Source organism: Agelaius phoeniceus, chromosome 3, assembly GCF_051311805.1.
Source record: "Agelaius phoeniceus isolate bAgePho1 chromosome 3, bAgePho1.hap1, whole genome shotgun sequence".
Taxonomy (NCBI): Eukaryota; Metazoa; Chordata; class Aves; order Passeriformes; family Icteridae; genus Agelaius; species Agelaius phoeniceus.
The window spans coordinates 46,560,909-46,576,047 of record NC_135267.1 but is presented as its reverse complement, the minus strand read 5'-3'; the positions used below and the strand labels follow the sequence as shown (position 1 = coordinate 46,576,047).

The following is a 15,139-nucleotide window of genomic DNA, read 5'->3' as shown; positions in this document are numbered from 1 at the left end:
GTGTAAAGGAAAACAGTTGAAGGAATTTAATTTAAAAAAGCAGTTCCTTCTAGACTGCACAAGTTTTACTGTGTTATTATTAGTTCTCCAGTATTTGACAAAATGCATTCTCGAGTAAAGTGTTCTTTTGTGACATACAGAAACTGGAATGAACTTTTAAAAGCAAAGATAATATATTTTAGATCTTATATCTTAGAAAGAACATGAATACAATTACTAGATATTGTATTTTCAAAAATAATTCTGCTGTTGGATGTCATCTGCATTTGGCTATAGAAGTCCTTATCTAGTTAAAAAAAAAAAGGAAGTTGATAAATCATGAAGGAAGGAAATACTGAGGTTTAAAACAGCCACAAATTTGTTTTTCTTCAGCTTATCATTTTGAAAACTCAACTGCTGTAATTCTGGATGAGTTGCCAGATTGTTTCCTTCATAATTCTGCCTCTCTCTTATCCATTCTGTAGGGATCAAAAACAAGCATATTAACTGCAGTCTGTGAACACGCAAATCAAACAAACACTTTCCCCTAACTTTGGGCTCTGATTAAATCCACTGGTAGCCTTTGACCTTGATTTCCACAATGTCTTACAGTGCATAAAGAAGCCTGACCTGGTATCAGAAAACTGCAGAGATTTGGTTTGGAAAAAAAATAAAGCCATCCTCATGGCTATTCCCTAAGTACTACATTAAAATCTATAAAACAAAGGGCTGAAATCTGAAGTTTAGGCCTTGGAGCCAGTTTCACAATCTGTTTCCTGTAGCCAGAGTTCATTTGGAGCCAGTGGAAAAAACAGCTTCTAAAAGATAAAAGGCAGTGCTGTGACTTTCAATCAATCTTGGCATTCAGTGTGCGAATATAGCTGTACCAAAGTCTAAAACACCAAAGCTCCAGCTCTGATTCTGGTTCACTCTTCTGATCTTGGATATATGTTGTCATTGTCAGGGACACCCAACAACTCATAATGGGAAAAATAAGATCTAGCCAACTTCTGGAGATCAAAATCTAGATAGAAATAAAGCAAACAGATGTGACATGCCCATTCACGGGAAAATGGGAGACCATAACGAGTGACAACAGAATGGGATTGGAAGCTGAAGTGGTAGCTAATGTAAAAAACAGAAAAAACAAACAAAAAACCCTCCAACAACATAAAAAGTACTGGCAGAACTATTTTCTTTGAACCCATCAGTTATGGTGGGTGGAAGCCTGGAGTGCTTAGAGAAGTCAAGACTCATATTTATTACAGGTAGTGCTGATTTCAGCAGACACATTGTTCACCAGGGTGCCAAGGGCCTGGAGGAAGCAGCTGCGTGAAGCAGCCCAGGCTTGTCCACCCTCCTGAACAATGGCAATGCAGCCTCCTTGCAGAAGGGATTTTATGGGCAAAAACAGACTGGTCTTCCTTCAAAGGTACAGGTAAATGCAAGTTTTAAAGAAACTGTTCCAGAAAACAAAGGGATGGCAGATGAAGAAATCAGATTCTTTGCAAAGAAGAGGTCTGACAATGGATGATGTTGGTGAGCCAGCCCAGCCTCTGTTCCTGGACTCAGAAGTGGTTTCTGTGTCTTTCTGTGGCATAAAAGTAGCTTGTTCTGCATTTACCTTCAGTTTTGACATCTGAATTTTAGAGTGGGAAATGTGTATGCGAAAAGCAAAAAATAATTATGCAAGACCCTATGGAGGCTCAATGTCCTGTTTCTAATTTACTCCCAGTCTTAGTATTCTTTTGCCTTTCTGTGTACTCAAAATTTTAGTTTCATGATTGCTTCAATGTGACAGCTACAAACAGTTCTGCCCTTGTTTTCTTCTCCTCTTCCCTGCCAAGAGGTGAACTGGATCAAGGAACTGATTTGTCTGAAAATTAAAAGGGAAGCTCCTGCGTTTCAGTTTGAGTCCCTTGCCTCTGATACTGACACTGGGCACCACCGAGACCACCCTGGCTCCATCCTCATTGCACCTTCCCTCTGGGCACATACAAACGTCCGGATCTATACGCGGGTAAGATTCCCCGCGAGCCTTCTCTTCTCCGGGTTCATCAGCCCCTGCACAACTGGGATTTTAAACAATCCCCTGGGATTAATTTGGATAAAAACACCGCGGAACTGTTGCTCAATGTGAATATTCCGGGGATTTCCCCGCCCTCCCCCCCATCCCTCCTTTATCCCAAGTGACGACGGGACTGTGTTTCCTTAGCACCGACAGATCTTCCGCTGACGCGCTTACTTAGGATACATCCCAGGACTGCTTCACCCCTGGGTGCCACCCGCCATGGGCGCTCCATAACCCGCTGCGACGGATGGGAAAATCCCCCCAGACTCCCATCAAAGAGTCTGATGGGAATACCGGACGGGAATACCGTGCGCGCATCCCTGCGGGCGCTCCCCCTTCCCCGGCAGGATCCGGGCCGCGCGCCGCGCTGCCTGCCGGGACACATAGTCTTCCCGCGCAAGGGCCGCAGGGCCGCCCTTTGTCCGGACTACATATCCCAGCAGCCCCTCCCGGAAGTGCCGCTCCCCGCCGCGATTGGGCCCCCTGGGTGGGAGCGCTGAAAGACGATTGGCTGAGCGGCGGTCTGTCACGCGGGCTCCCCGTGCTGGGCGGGGCTATTTCCCCCCAACCCCGCGTGAGGGGACTGCCGGGGGTCGGTGGCGGCCCCGGCGGGGAGGGCTGAGGGGCCGCCCCGGGAGAGGCAGGGCCGGGGCCGCCCTTTCCCTCCATGCCCGGGGCAGGGAGGAGGAGCCGCCGGCGCCGCGGGGTGGTGGCCGCCCCTCTCCCCGCCGGGAAAGGCGAAGCCGCAGCGGCGCCGCTCGTTCGGCTGCCCCGGCGCGGGAGGGCGGCGGCAGCTCTCGGGGGCACGGGCCCGCACTGCCCCCCATGCAGCGCGGGCAGCGGGCTCTGCGCTCGCAGCGGCCGCGCTCGTCGTCGTCTGTGTGGGCGGGCTGGCGGCTGCCGGGAGCCCGCCATGGGGCGGCCGCGCCGGGGCTGCTGAGGAGGAGGAGGCGGTGGCTGCGGCGGGGGAGCAGCGGCCGGGCGGCCCCATGGAGGAGCGGGAGGGCGAGGTGCGCTGGGACGGGCTGTGCAGCCGGGACGCCGCCGCCCGCGCCGCCACCCTGGACACCATCGGGCAAGCCGTGCTCCGCCGAGCAGAGAGCGTCGCCTCCGGGGCGGCCGCCGACGGGCTGCCGGTGCCCGCCGCCCGGGACGGGCTGGGCGAGGCGCTGGCCCGCCTGCTCATGCTGTCCAAGCGGTGCCCCTTCCCCGACGTGAGGGAGAAGAGCGAGGCAATCCTCGGCGGGGTGCAGGTGAGCGCGGCACTCCACCCCTTCGGCTTTGGGACCGGCCCGCGGGATCTCCCACGCAGGCCGGCTTTGGGACCGGCCCCGTCCCACGCAGGGCGCCCTCGGGTTTCATCTGTGCCCCGAGGTGGGCGTCTGATCCACCCTGTCAGATTTATTCCTGCAATTAATACGTGCTAAGTACTCCCCACCCCTATGGCTCTCTCCCCGAATAAACACCTGGAAAAGCGTTATTGAAAGGCAGCGGGGGGAGGGAGGGAGGGGGAATATCTCACTGAAGACACTCAAAAAACACCTGGATACGTTCCTGTGTCACCAGCTCTAGGTGATCCTGCCTTGGCAGTGAGGTTGGACTGGGTGATCTCCAGAGGTCCCTTCCAACCCTAACTATTCTGTGAAAAAGCACGAAGTCTTTCAGTGGAATCCACCAGACAGGATTTGGCAATGAATGGCTGGAAAGTTGGGGCATCCCCAAGGAAGCACTAAAATGACAACTTTAACGCTCTAGTTTCAGTCTGTATGATCAGTGCTGTGGTATTACCCAGTTAACTTTAACAGAAAAGCAGGAAGGATTTGGGTATTGATATTCGTGTTGCCAATTGAAAATATAAATGGGAAGTCTTGGAGCTTTTAAAAGCCATGTGAGCTTGTTGTTAAGGCAGAGCCTGTCAGAATGCCCTTCTTGTTGTTTATTGGTAAATAGTTTTTCCACTGGCATCGATAGGATCCAAACTTTTTTTTTTTTCAAAGGCATCATAGGCAGGCTAGCCAATAGAGGATTACATTTACTGACCTAATGCTAACAAAAATAAATGTTACTTTGTACTCTTCCACTCTTGCAGTCTAATTATAGTTACTTGCATTGCGATTGTCTTGCTCACCTCAAGTTTTTGCACAGGTCTCGGAATTCTTGTGTCAACGGGTCCAGCAGCACTGCTAAAGCTGCTGCTTTTAGCTGCAGAGTAGGAAAAGGAAATTCGGGTATTTCTTTTAATCTCAAGTGAATACAGAGAGCTGTGCTTGGAGATAGCTGCCTGATTTTCACTACTGTGCTTTTTCTCCCTGAACTTTACCAGGTTGAATATAGGGAAATCCAGGGAAACATAATAATAATATATGAAAGTACTATAGATAGAATAATTTATACATGATATGCATAAATATGTATAACATAAAAAAAACATTTTATGTTATCCTATATATAGAAATACATTCCGGGTTTGAGTTATTGGAGCTGAAAGGGTCTCTGTTTATTTTGTTTAACTTCTTAGTAGTGTGCAGTGTGATCAATACAGTGTAACTTATTTTACCCAGTTTAGGCTGTGTGTGGAGTTTTTCTCAAAGCTGATAGTTCCACATGGTCTAAGTGAAAAGCTTGACAGCTTTTCTTTAAAAACTGAAGCCAGTGAAACAAGCAACCACCCCAAACTTGAATATTGAGTTGAAAACTTCATCTGGCATCTTCCCTGTTAAAGGTTCATATGAGAAGTGAGTCTGTTACCAGTGGGAGTGATGAGTTACTGCAACAGACTGCTAAGGGAAGACTTGTTTTTGTCAGGTTCAAAATATCAGTCTATTCAAAGGCCAAACAGATGGTGATCTCTCACCTAAATTTTGGGGTGAGGTCAGAATACAGGACCAGATGATTCCCTTTTATGTTTTTATGTATTTGAAGTTAGTGGTCTGTTCAAGTTTTAGTGTGGTTTAGAAACTTTGTTACTAGTTTTTTTTTTTTTTTAACTAGGCCAAAAAGTTCTGGCAGAAAATGTCCATCTTCATACAGCAAAAGCAAGTTCGAATGCTGTGGTCCTTGCTGGTTTGATTAATAAACATAGGTGTCAAAGGCTTAATAGCTGTGAAACCAACTGTACACACAAGGTGCAGTAAAAGTTTACCAATAAGTTAAGCAAAATAAAGTCAAATACAACATTATTTTGAGAAAAATTTTAAAAGCTGCTTTTGTACATTTTCCTTTTCAGGAGCACAGATCTAAGAGAGAAGTATTCTGTATTTTATCAATTTAGAGTGGCAAATCTTAGTTCTTGTGTCTGTACTTATAAATGAAAATTTTCATTGTAATCTTTGGATCCACATTTGTTGGAGAAATAATCCAGTGCAGGTGTTCTGTTTTGGGTGCTCCTCAGCTCCCCTGTCAGGCATGAAATGGTTTTCTGTTGATAAATCATCAAGAATAATATTGGTCAGTTCTCTGCAGTGAAGATGGCAGATAGAGCAAACTATTAAATTAACTATTATCACCCCATAGAACTTGTGGCTTTCAGCAGTGCTTCCAAAGGTTAGTTACTTAAAAATGTGAAATCCCATTCAGATCAGCATCAGCACTTGTATTACTTTATCTCCCTCTTTTAGGCTCTGAAACAATACTGAAGTCCACAATATGGACTTCAAGCAGTATGTACAATTATGCTGTCCAAAGTTATTAAATGGCATGGAGCCCAGGGCACGAGAGGCAACTTTGAACCCAGAAGTTCCCCTGTGAACTACGGCCCCCCTCGTTCTCTCTCCTGTGGAATGGTCCATCCCAGACTAGAACTCTGAGCCTGGACTTAGGTATTTCTTTTTGTTCCTGCACACCCCAGCTGCCTCAATACGGAGAAATGCAAAATGTGCTTTATTCATCTTTCAGATTTGCTTCCAGCATAAATCAGTGAGGACATCAAAGATTAGAATTTTCCATGTGGTCTGATTGCTATTTCTTTCTTTGAGTTAGTGCCCTCTTGCCTGTTGGGGCAGTCAGCAAATATTTAGGCATGAGCAACTGGTGCTCCTGGTGATTTTGCAGCTTTGTGTCTGGAGCAAGTTGGTAAAATGCATTGTATGGCTGGTGTAAGCTGCAGGCTTGGCAGCAGCCTGTGTCAGCATGGCATCCCTCTAAGCCTGCCTTTGTTATGTTTTGGGGTTTCTTTCCCCTGGATAAAAATTCCTGTGATATATGGTGGGCTGCTAAGTATGCAGGTTTCTTCTTTGCTATTCATAAATAGCATTAATAATGATATTATTAATAAATAATATTGCTTGTATCAGAATCTGTAGAATTAATTATTGCTTAACATAAATTCCTGTTGATTTGACTTATGTTCAGGATAATGAGTTTTCTCATTGTAGGCTCTATGTCTTTATATGTATAATAACATATACTTTTTTACCTGAGAGAATACATAGGTTTTCTATTTAGAATAAATGAGTTGTTTTTGTAAGAGTTATTATAAAGACAATGTCAGCAAATGAATTCCCTTTTTTCTAATTTTTGCTTTTATTAATAAAAGCAAGTTCCTAAAGCCACTTTGTCCTCAATGGATAATTTTAAAAATGGTTTAAACATATTTCAATTGCAATGCTTTAACCAAGTGAAAGCAGTTTCAATGTTTGCATTTATAAATGTTTGATGAATGGTTTTTGAGGTAAAACCCCCAAGATGTATCCTAGCTTCTTGGTAAATTCTTGCTGATGGGGTGTTCTGCATGTATTTTTAGCATGGTGCCTATGACCTTGCAGAGTAGTGCGTCATTCCTCCCAGTGTGCTGGGTGTCCGCACACCAACACAAATATATTGGGAAAGAACAGCCGTGGAATGTCTAAACACATGCTCATGAACAGTCTTCTGCCAGCCTCTGTTGGATCAATCAGTAATGTAGGAGTGGGACACAAATACAAGGTGTCTGTCCATAGCTGGAGAAGAATCACTGAAAGGATGAGATTTGATAATTAAAATCTCTTGTAACCATTCAGTGGAGAAAACTCAGCAGGACATATTGCTTTCCATGGGTGTGTAAATTCATTCTCTTCATAAACAAAGAGAATACATAGATGGAGGGCAGGTTCTGCTGGTGCAACAAGATTCTAGTCTACATAGGATAAAAGATGACAACAGCATAAAAACCAGTAAATGTCAAAAAGCAGAGAATATGGCACACAGAGCTTGATTTGGGGCAAATATAAGGAAGAAAATAACAATCTCTACCTCTTTGAGAAGTAGTCTAATGATACCAAACACTTTCATTGAAGGGGAAAATTAGTAATGAAAAAATAACTCTGCTCTCTGTTGATCTTTTCATTGATGTAAACAAAGGAAACATATAGAAAGTACACAAAGACATATGAATAAAGCTAGGATGGTCAAAATCATGAGGAGGCATGGCTAAAATGAATATTGGAAGAAAGCAAGAAATAAAAGATCCACAGATTAGTGGATTAACAGATGATGCTGAGGTGATTGAAATGTTTTCTGAAACGGTTAATCCGGCCTGTGTAGTCAATAGCCATAAAAGCATAAATAGTACCTTCCTAGGCTGGAGGGAAAACCTGTAGGTTGCTTGGATAAGCAACAGATTTTAAATCTGGTAGGGCCTGGTGAAATTAATTCCAGGGTGCTTAAAAAAGCAACTAGCTGAAGTGATCTCATGTAGTGGATTGTAATTTCAAGATAGTGGAGGGAAGTAGCAGACTCAGATTAATTGGTGCATGCCTCTTCAGTGTGGGCTAAATGGGATGGGATGAAGAGGAAGCTGATGGATTTTAACTGTAGCTCAAAGAAAAAATACTGGACCAGTGTTGAAACACATTTTTAGTGCCTAGGAAAAGAAATTGAGCAACAGCCAAAGCAGACTTAGCCAGGATAAATTCTTTTAAATCCAGCATTGCTACTGCTTCTGTGATGGAGTAACAGGCCTTGTGGTGCAGAGATATTCTATTATATTAATAGATTGATATACTGGAGTCCTCAATGTTCACATGATAGCCTTATTAACAAGCTGGGGAATTGTGGTCTATAAACTGCACTTTAGTGAGTAAAATTAGCTGGAAAACCATCCCCAGAGGGCAAGTGAGGTCAGGTAACCAATACTTGGTACAGCCTCCACAAGGTCCAGTCCAGCAAAGGCTTGATTAACAAATTTTTATGGTTTGTTGAATGGATTATGAGCTGGGAGGGAGAGTAAGAAAACTGGAGAGCAATGATATAATTTAAAATTACTTTAATATTTAATGTGAGTTTGTATAATATTTTCTAGTCCTTTGGAGTTTTTTTTGTGAAGAAGGTTTGAAGCACTTACTGGTGGTGTGGTCAGCTAAAAGGAGGCTTAAGATAATATATTCAAAAAGAAATGTGATGAAAAGGGATGAAAATCCTGCTGCAAAAACAAAGAAAACATGAGCTAGAATGAATGAACAATGGATCTAAATTCCAGGAAGACTTGGATTGGACATTTGGGGAAAATTTCAGTATTAGGATAGATTTATCCAGTCATGTTCATCTTTAGATCTAAACTGTTCTTAAACATCAGGCAGGAGCGAGGTGCTTATTTGATCTCTCCCTGGGAAAGGGAGAGCATTGCTAGCTGGATGATTTTTCCTTCCAGCTTCTTTTTCTGTGTTTTGTATTGGTAACTGCTTGGAGGGACTTCAAGAACCATCTAAGTCCTTTCCCTTTGATCTTCAGGAGTGTATTTACCTGACAAACAGTGCTCAAACCTGTGGTCTGAAACCTGTCTCATACATAAAAGCATCAGGTGGCTTGAAGGGGTGGTTTTGATTATCTCTTTGTTTTCTCAGGCCTGCTGCTTTAGTGGATAAATGTATCAGAATTCCAGAGTTTGCCAAGGGCTGTTAGGGCACAGAATAGAGGGGTCATGTGAGCAGCCAAATAAATTTTCCTGTCTTAAAACCTTGAGGGACTGATTGGGATCTAGGCTTGCTTGGCAGAGGACATGGAAGGGAATATCCTTCCTTTCCAAATCCTGGCAAAATACTTGTATCATTTAAATTAAATGGGCATCCAGAAAGGATGGGAAGATTTCTGGTCATAGCCAAAGCAGACCTTGTGTTCTCTGCCACTGTGGTAGGACAAATAAAGCCTCTGCCCGGAGAGGAGGTAGTCATTCCCCTGTGTGCATCCATAAAGGATGAAATAGGAGTTACTTTTCTGTTTCATTGCTGTATTTGTTCTAGCAATGTGAATTCACAAAATAATTCACTCTTTGCTTTGTGTTTGAGCTCTATGGTGCACACTTGTTAAGAGTAATAAGGGTGAAAATTATGCTCATTGCTCCCAAATGGTTTATCCTGATCAGCGGTGTTATGGAAGACTGCCTAACTTTCCAAATCTTTAATCTTCTTGGGGGTAATCTTTGAAAAATGACTTTATAACTTTGTCTAAAGTCTTTTTTAGCCTTCCTGTACAACACTAGTAGTTTTCTTTGGTGAACATTGAGATCTCTAGCTAGGCAGATCTGTTAGGTTTAGGATTTTTGTCCAAGTTAATTTGACTGTGTCCTGCTGCATGATAGGGATGTTCTCCTGTGATTCTTACTGTTGGTCAGCCACCCTAGAAAGGTGTTGAAATTTATAGTCTATTCAAGCTTAAGAATTTAAATATGATATCCTCACTGGTGCTGGTGAATCTGATCTGTCTGGAAGCTGACTAGTCTCTCTGCACAATGCCAATACCCAAATCAATTCCTGTTTCCCATAGTACTCTTATATACAATGAATTAAAACATCTTTTTTTGTAAGTTCGCTTCATAGCAAAAGCATGTTCTGTCTCTTCCAGATATTGGATGGAATGGATTTAATTATTCATTGTACGGTGCTCCCTTCAAAATCCACATGGTGCTTTACCAGATCACTAGTTTAGAAAACATCTGTCTGTTATGGGCTTTTTGGTGGTGTTTAATACTCTTGCTTTCCTCAAATTGAGAATACTGAAGTAATGACATGACGCTTTAAAATAATCAGTCTTATTTATGGCATCTGCTGCCTCTGCAGTATTATTGTAAGCATGTTCTGATGATGGGTCTGTATCACATGTGTGGGGTCAGGCTGATGTTAATGGAGAAGAATTTATCTTGACATGTCAGGGAATATTCTGAGCAGGCATGTGAAAATATTTCTTAAAGACTTAGATGCTCAATAAAACTCAGATGGCCTTATCTGACTCTTCCCTCCTTCAGCCTACTTGCCTTCTTTCTTAAGGCTTTAGTCTGTTTAGAGAGATGAAGGAAAATTTTCTCTTGCTGAGCTTGTCAACTCCAGAATTGCCTGACCTTGGGAATGTCTTTGGTTGGAATAAGGAGTTGCTTGAAAACAGTGGAGGTTCTCAAAGTGATGCCAAGTAGGGCATCTGGGGCACTTCTAATACTGTTTCTGTGTTTGAGCCTTTCCATAATTTTCCATGCTAATGGTATGTGGCTCTTTATGAATGGAAATGAGCTTTGCTTAGTCAGCTTTTCCTTATAATTGTTGGAAATTACTTTATCTGTAAATTTATGAATTTATGTGATTTTGCTGCATTGATTTTCAGGACATCATAACTACAAATTTTATTTGCATGAAGCACACTTCTGGTAATATCTTGGTTGATATTTATTTTTTTACTGCATTGAAGTACTTTAAAACTGAAGAAATCAAACAGAAATGTTTCCTTATCTATTGCTGTTTAGTAATGAGGTAAGCAATTATAGGATGTACATTGGTGGCTTAGTTAAAAAATATTTGTTCCCTGTCTTTTTCTGTTTTTTTAAATAGGAGTTGATACCTAGAGATCTGTAGGAACCAGAAATGCTTCAGCTTGAATGCATTTTGTAAATAGCAGCATCTGTTCTCCTGATCTAGCAGTCACTAAGTCACATGAATGCTTTTTTAGATTTTTTTAAAACTTTCTTTTGATTCTGCTTCTCTTTCTAGAGGTAATTTTAGAAGTTGGCTGTTCATTTCAACTCATAACTGGATATGATCCTTTCCAGTCTACACTCATGTTCTCGTGTCCACTTAGGTCTCTATCTGAAATTGTTCTTCTTGCTCTGATTCTAATAGTGTATGGGTAGCAGTGATCCTTCCCCTCTCTGCATTGATTTTCCTAGAAGTTCTGCTCTAAGTTTCCAAAAAGCCAATTTATTTATATTTTTGGGGGGATTTTATAATATAATTTGTTTGTCCTGTTTATTAGTAAATAACTGTCCTCATTTGGGCTCTTGGCTGATTTTTGCTCACAAATGGGGAAATTTTATGTATCTTGAGGAGATGTTCAAGCAAAGGGAAAAGATCTAAGATTTTGCAATCTTTTGTAAATTAGCATACAATATTAAGTAAAAAAAAGTATGGATTTCTAGGTTATGTAAAATACTGTATCTTCTGTTAGCCTGACCAAAGCATATTACTTTAAAGAAAATTACATTGTCTTACTGTGACAAGTGTAAAGTGAGCACTGAAGAAATACTTGCTGTTGTGTCATCTTACTCTTGACTTTTTCTTCAGGTCAGGGTTTCTCCTTTTAAAATAAACATAGTGGAAAAGTACTGAATATACCATTGTGGGCCAGAAAAAAAGGTTTTGAAAGCTTGATTATATTTTCCTGTGGATACCGAGTGTTTAAATTTCCAAAAATATGGTTTGCTGTCAGTATGGTTTTCTATTCCAGTAAATTGTTTACAGTTTAACGGGGATTGGAGGGTGGGAAAAGCTTAGGTTTCTCCCCAGAAATCAATGGAAACATGGAAATCTTCACTTGAAGCTACATAAATTAATTAAGCCCAAAAAGTTAAGTGTTGGCATTTTTTCTTGTTTACTGCCTTTCTGATGTTTTCAGTGACTTTGACTTTTTTCTTTCCCTTTGTCTTTTTTTTTTTTTTTGGAAAGCTTAGGTTAAATTACTGCCAAAAGTTGGTTTGGGAAGGTGAACTGGTTTAGTTCTATTTAAACCTAGTAAACAATTTACCATTTCTCTTACTTCAGCTTTATGTAGAAACAAAATTTGTTCTTTCATGTAATTTTGGGTTAAAAGTATCACCCAGTGCTGTGTTCTAGTGCAAGAATATTACCCAAAAATATACTGGGCTGGTATTTTAAAAATAGAGGTGATGCTGCTTATGTAATCTGATAATGTGTCCCTTCTGTGCAACTGCAAGAACTTTCAATTCAGGCACTGTACTGTAGAAAAGCACTGAAAACTGCTTCTGAAAACACGTGGTTTTTATTTTTTTCCCTGTAAATTAGTTAAAAATTGTAACTTTTTTTCACTGTTCTATGCCTTCTGGAGTCAGTAATAAAGATTTCTTATTTGCAGGTCTTTCCTGGCAAGTCTTTGTCTGCCTAAATAGCTGACTGGCTTTGTGGGCCTGAGCTTTGAGACTCAAGATGTAATCACCCCTTTACCACATTTCTCTCCCTGGGATATTTTTGTTTGTTATTGAATTGTTTTTAAACGGTTTTCTTCTGAGACAAATATTTTTGTCAAGGATTTCTTAGCTCCTAGAGAGTAAACATGGAATAATAAGACCATTTATTCAAAGGAGGAATAAACCTGAAAATGCAAACTTATTTAAAGTTCTAAAGCCTTTCCTGTGTGCATTTTTTTTCTTTTGTTTTCTTTTTTTGCGGGGGGAGAGGGGATGGTGTTTCTTTCTGGGAGGAGGAGAACCACCTCTTTTCTGAAAGATTTTTTTCCATTGCAGCTTGTTGCTGAGCCTGTTGCTGGTGTTCTGGTGCTACAAAACTTTTAGCTTTAAATGCAGCCTGTTTGCCAACAGCACATTCCACGCAGATTAAACTGTTTGTTTGGATTTTCCATTTATTTAAATTTTAGTTCTAAACTAGTTTCATACTGATACCCATGTAGAAGAAAGACCAAAGAAAGGAAAAAGTTTAAGAAAAACTTTCTGTGAATTTCAAGTCAGTGCTGAGTGCAAGCTTATGTCCCTTTAACTAAATATTAGTACTATTATATAGTAATAATAGTACTAATATATATAATAATTAGTAGTAAATATTTGGCAACTGCTGTGCACAAAACGTTTTCTGGAGCTCACCATATTACAAGATAAGGCCTTACCAGGATATGCTTTTGATATTTGCTGTAACTTCCTTTGTGTCCATGCTGTCCTTCCTACTTGTGTTACAGAAAAGGTTTTGGAAACCTTATAACTTCACCTAGGTTACATTTTGTTTTTAAGAATTATGTTTGTAATGGTCGCTTATATTTACCTAGAAATTGATGTATAAATAGTGTTCTGTAAGAGAAGCTTAATTCTGACATTTTTATTGCTACTGTTCTGTTCCACGAGGCAGGAAAATAAGCCAAATGGAAAAGAAATGCTTTTGTCTGGCTTTTAGAAGGCATATTGGTATCTTGGCTTGTAGTGTTCTGCTTTTCTTGCTGTTCAGAATATGGCAACTCTGCTTGGCTGATATTGTCTATAATCTGTCAGAAGAGTATGTGTAAATTGGAAATGTCAAATGTTGCTTCTTTTTCTTTCATTATTCAGTGTCAGGCCTTTTTGTTAAAGGATTCAAGGTTTTGAGTAAGGTTTCACTAGGAATGAAAGCTGTTTTTTAATGCAGAAGATACCATTTGTAATGTGCAATGTAAAAATCTTAATTTTAGATTCTAAAGGTAGTAGTTAACTCTTTGTAGCTTATACATTAAATGAATACCTGAGATTGAAGCATAGACTGTTCTGTGGTTTTTTGTAGAGTTTTTGGTATGTTTGTGTATAGTGATAGAAGACTTGGGAAAAGTGCTGGTTTTATACACTCTGAATTTAGTGTGCAGATCATTACTCCTAAGGGCAGTGGAAAATATGGCTGCTTCATGACTCAGAAATTAATTTTGTACTGGTAAGCTGTCGTGTGCTTCCCATATATGTGGCTTCCACCTATGTTCCTCCTCTCAGAGCCCCAGGTCTGCGGTGCAGTGTGTCACACATCCGCATGTTTTGGGGGGAGGTACAGTTCTTGGCTATCAGATCTCTGGGATAGGGTAGCCACGTGGCTCAAAAGTCATTTCCACTGGCAATAAATCTTCATGCATGTGCATAAAAACATGCTAAGGCAATTGCAAAGTTCTGATGGGAATCTCACATGGAAGCTAAATGACTTGCTGACTGTTCCTTCAAAAAAACAGTTGCAAAAAAATACTTGGGCAGATGTCCTGAGGTCAAAAAAAGACTGTATTTTATGGAGAATAAAATCAGATTTTAATACTATCTTCTAAATCTCTTCTTGATTGTGTTGAGAAACTGAAAATTTCTCTAGTTGCACACTCACTCAGACTCACAAATTCCCTGTTTAATGATAACTTAATGAATAAACATTTGCCTTTTGAGGAATAAAATGTCTTCGACGATATAATCTCAGAGTTTGTGTCAGGGATGCTGGCGTGGGAGGGCCAAAGCTTGAAGTTTTGTTGAAAGTCTGTGGTTTTAGTGCAAACTTATCCCAGGTTATCCTTTGCTAATATAACCTATCTGGTTCTGTCCTGTGTGATGGTCTGGTGTGAAATTTTTCTTTTTGTATCTAGCTGTTTTAGACAGCTGTAAGGAGACACCTTCTTGATTCTGTAACAGAAACATACATGTCTATCATCATGTGTTTTCCAAATTTCAGCAGAAAAACGAATACTACTCTTCTGAACATTTGCTCTGTGTACTTGTTGAGGGTGGAGTGACAAGGTCCTGCTGCTGAACCACAAGGTGCTGAAAGGAACCCCTTGCTTTCTAAACTCCTTCTCAGAGAGAGGTCCGGGTATGGCTGGATCCAATCTTAGCCCCAATATTCTTTCCTGTACAGTATAAAAGCTAGAACTGCTAGCAGTGTATGTATAGGATAGAACAGAGCACCATTGCAAAGCAATTATATTAAAGCTCACAGGAAGGAATAATTAAGTAAAGTGGATGTAACTCACCCTACCAATGCTTGTGGGCAGGTCTCTCTCCTAACCTTGAGGAGTGTCAAGAGGGAATATGCTAGAGAAACCTTACCTTATGAAAGTGGACTGGGCTTTGATATTATAAAGTGACCGACTGCCAGTCCCATGTCTGCCAGGTCAGCA

At 41.0% G+C, this 15,139-nt stretch overlaps 1 protein-coding gene and 1 long non-coding RNA gene across 2 annotated transcripts in view; one reads left to right on the top strand and one right to left on the bottom strand.

Moving 5' to 3' along the window:
* Nucleotides 1-25: 25 nt before the first annotated feature.
* LOC143693549 (uncharacterized) lies at nucleotides 26-2,556 on the bottom strand. Its single transcript, XR_013181333.1, has 2 exons — nucleotides 2,225-2,556; nucleotides 26-458 (listed from the first exon to the last, which is right to left on the bottom strand). It is a non-coding gene; the product is annotated as an uncharacterized LOC143693549 (long non-coding RNA).
* A 44-nt stretch (nucleotides 2,557-2,600) lies between these two features.
* Nucleotides 2,601-15,139, top strand: part of SESN1 (sestrin 1) — a 76,980-nt gene continuing 64,441 nt past the window's right edge. Inside the window, exon 1 of the mRNA XM_054628586.2 lies at nucleotides 2,601-3,303. Within this exon, the coding sequence (XP_054484561.1) occupies nucleotides 3,040-3,303 (264 nt within the window). The 5' untranslated portion in view covers nucleotides 2,601-3,039. The remainder of the gene's footprint in view (nucleotides 3,304-15,139) is intronic.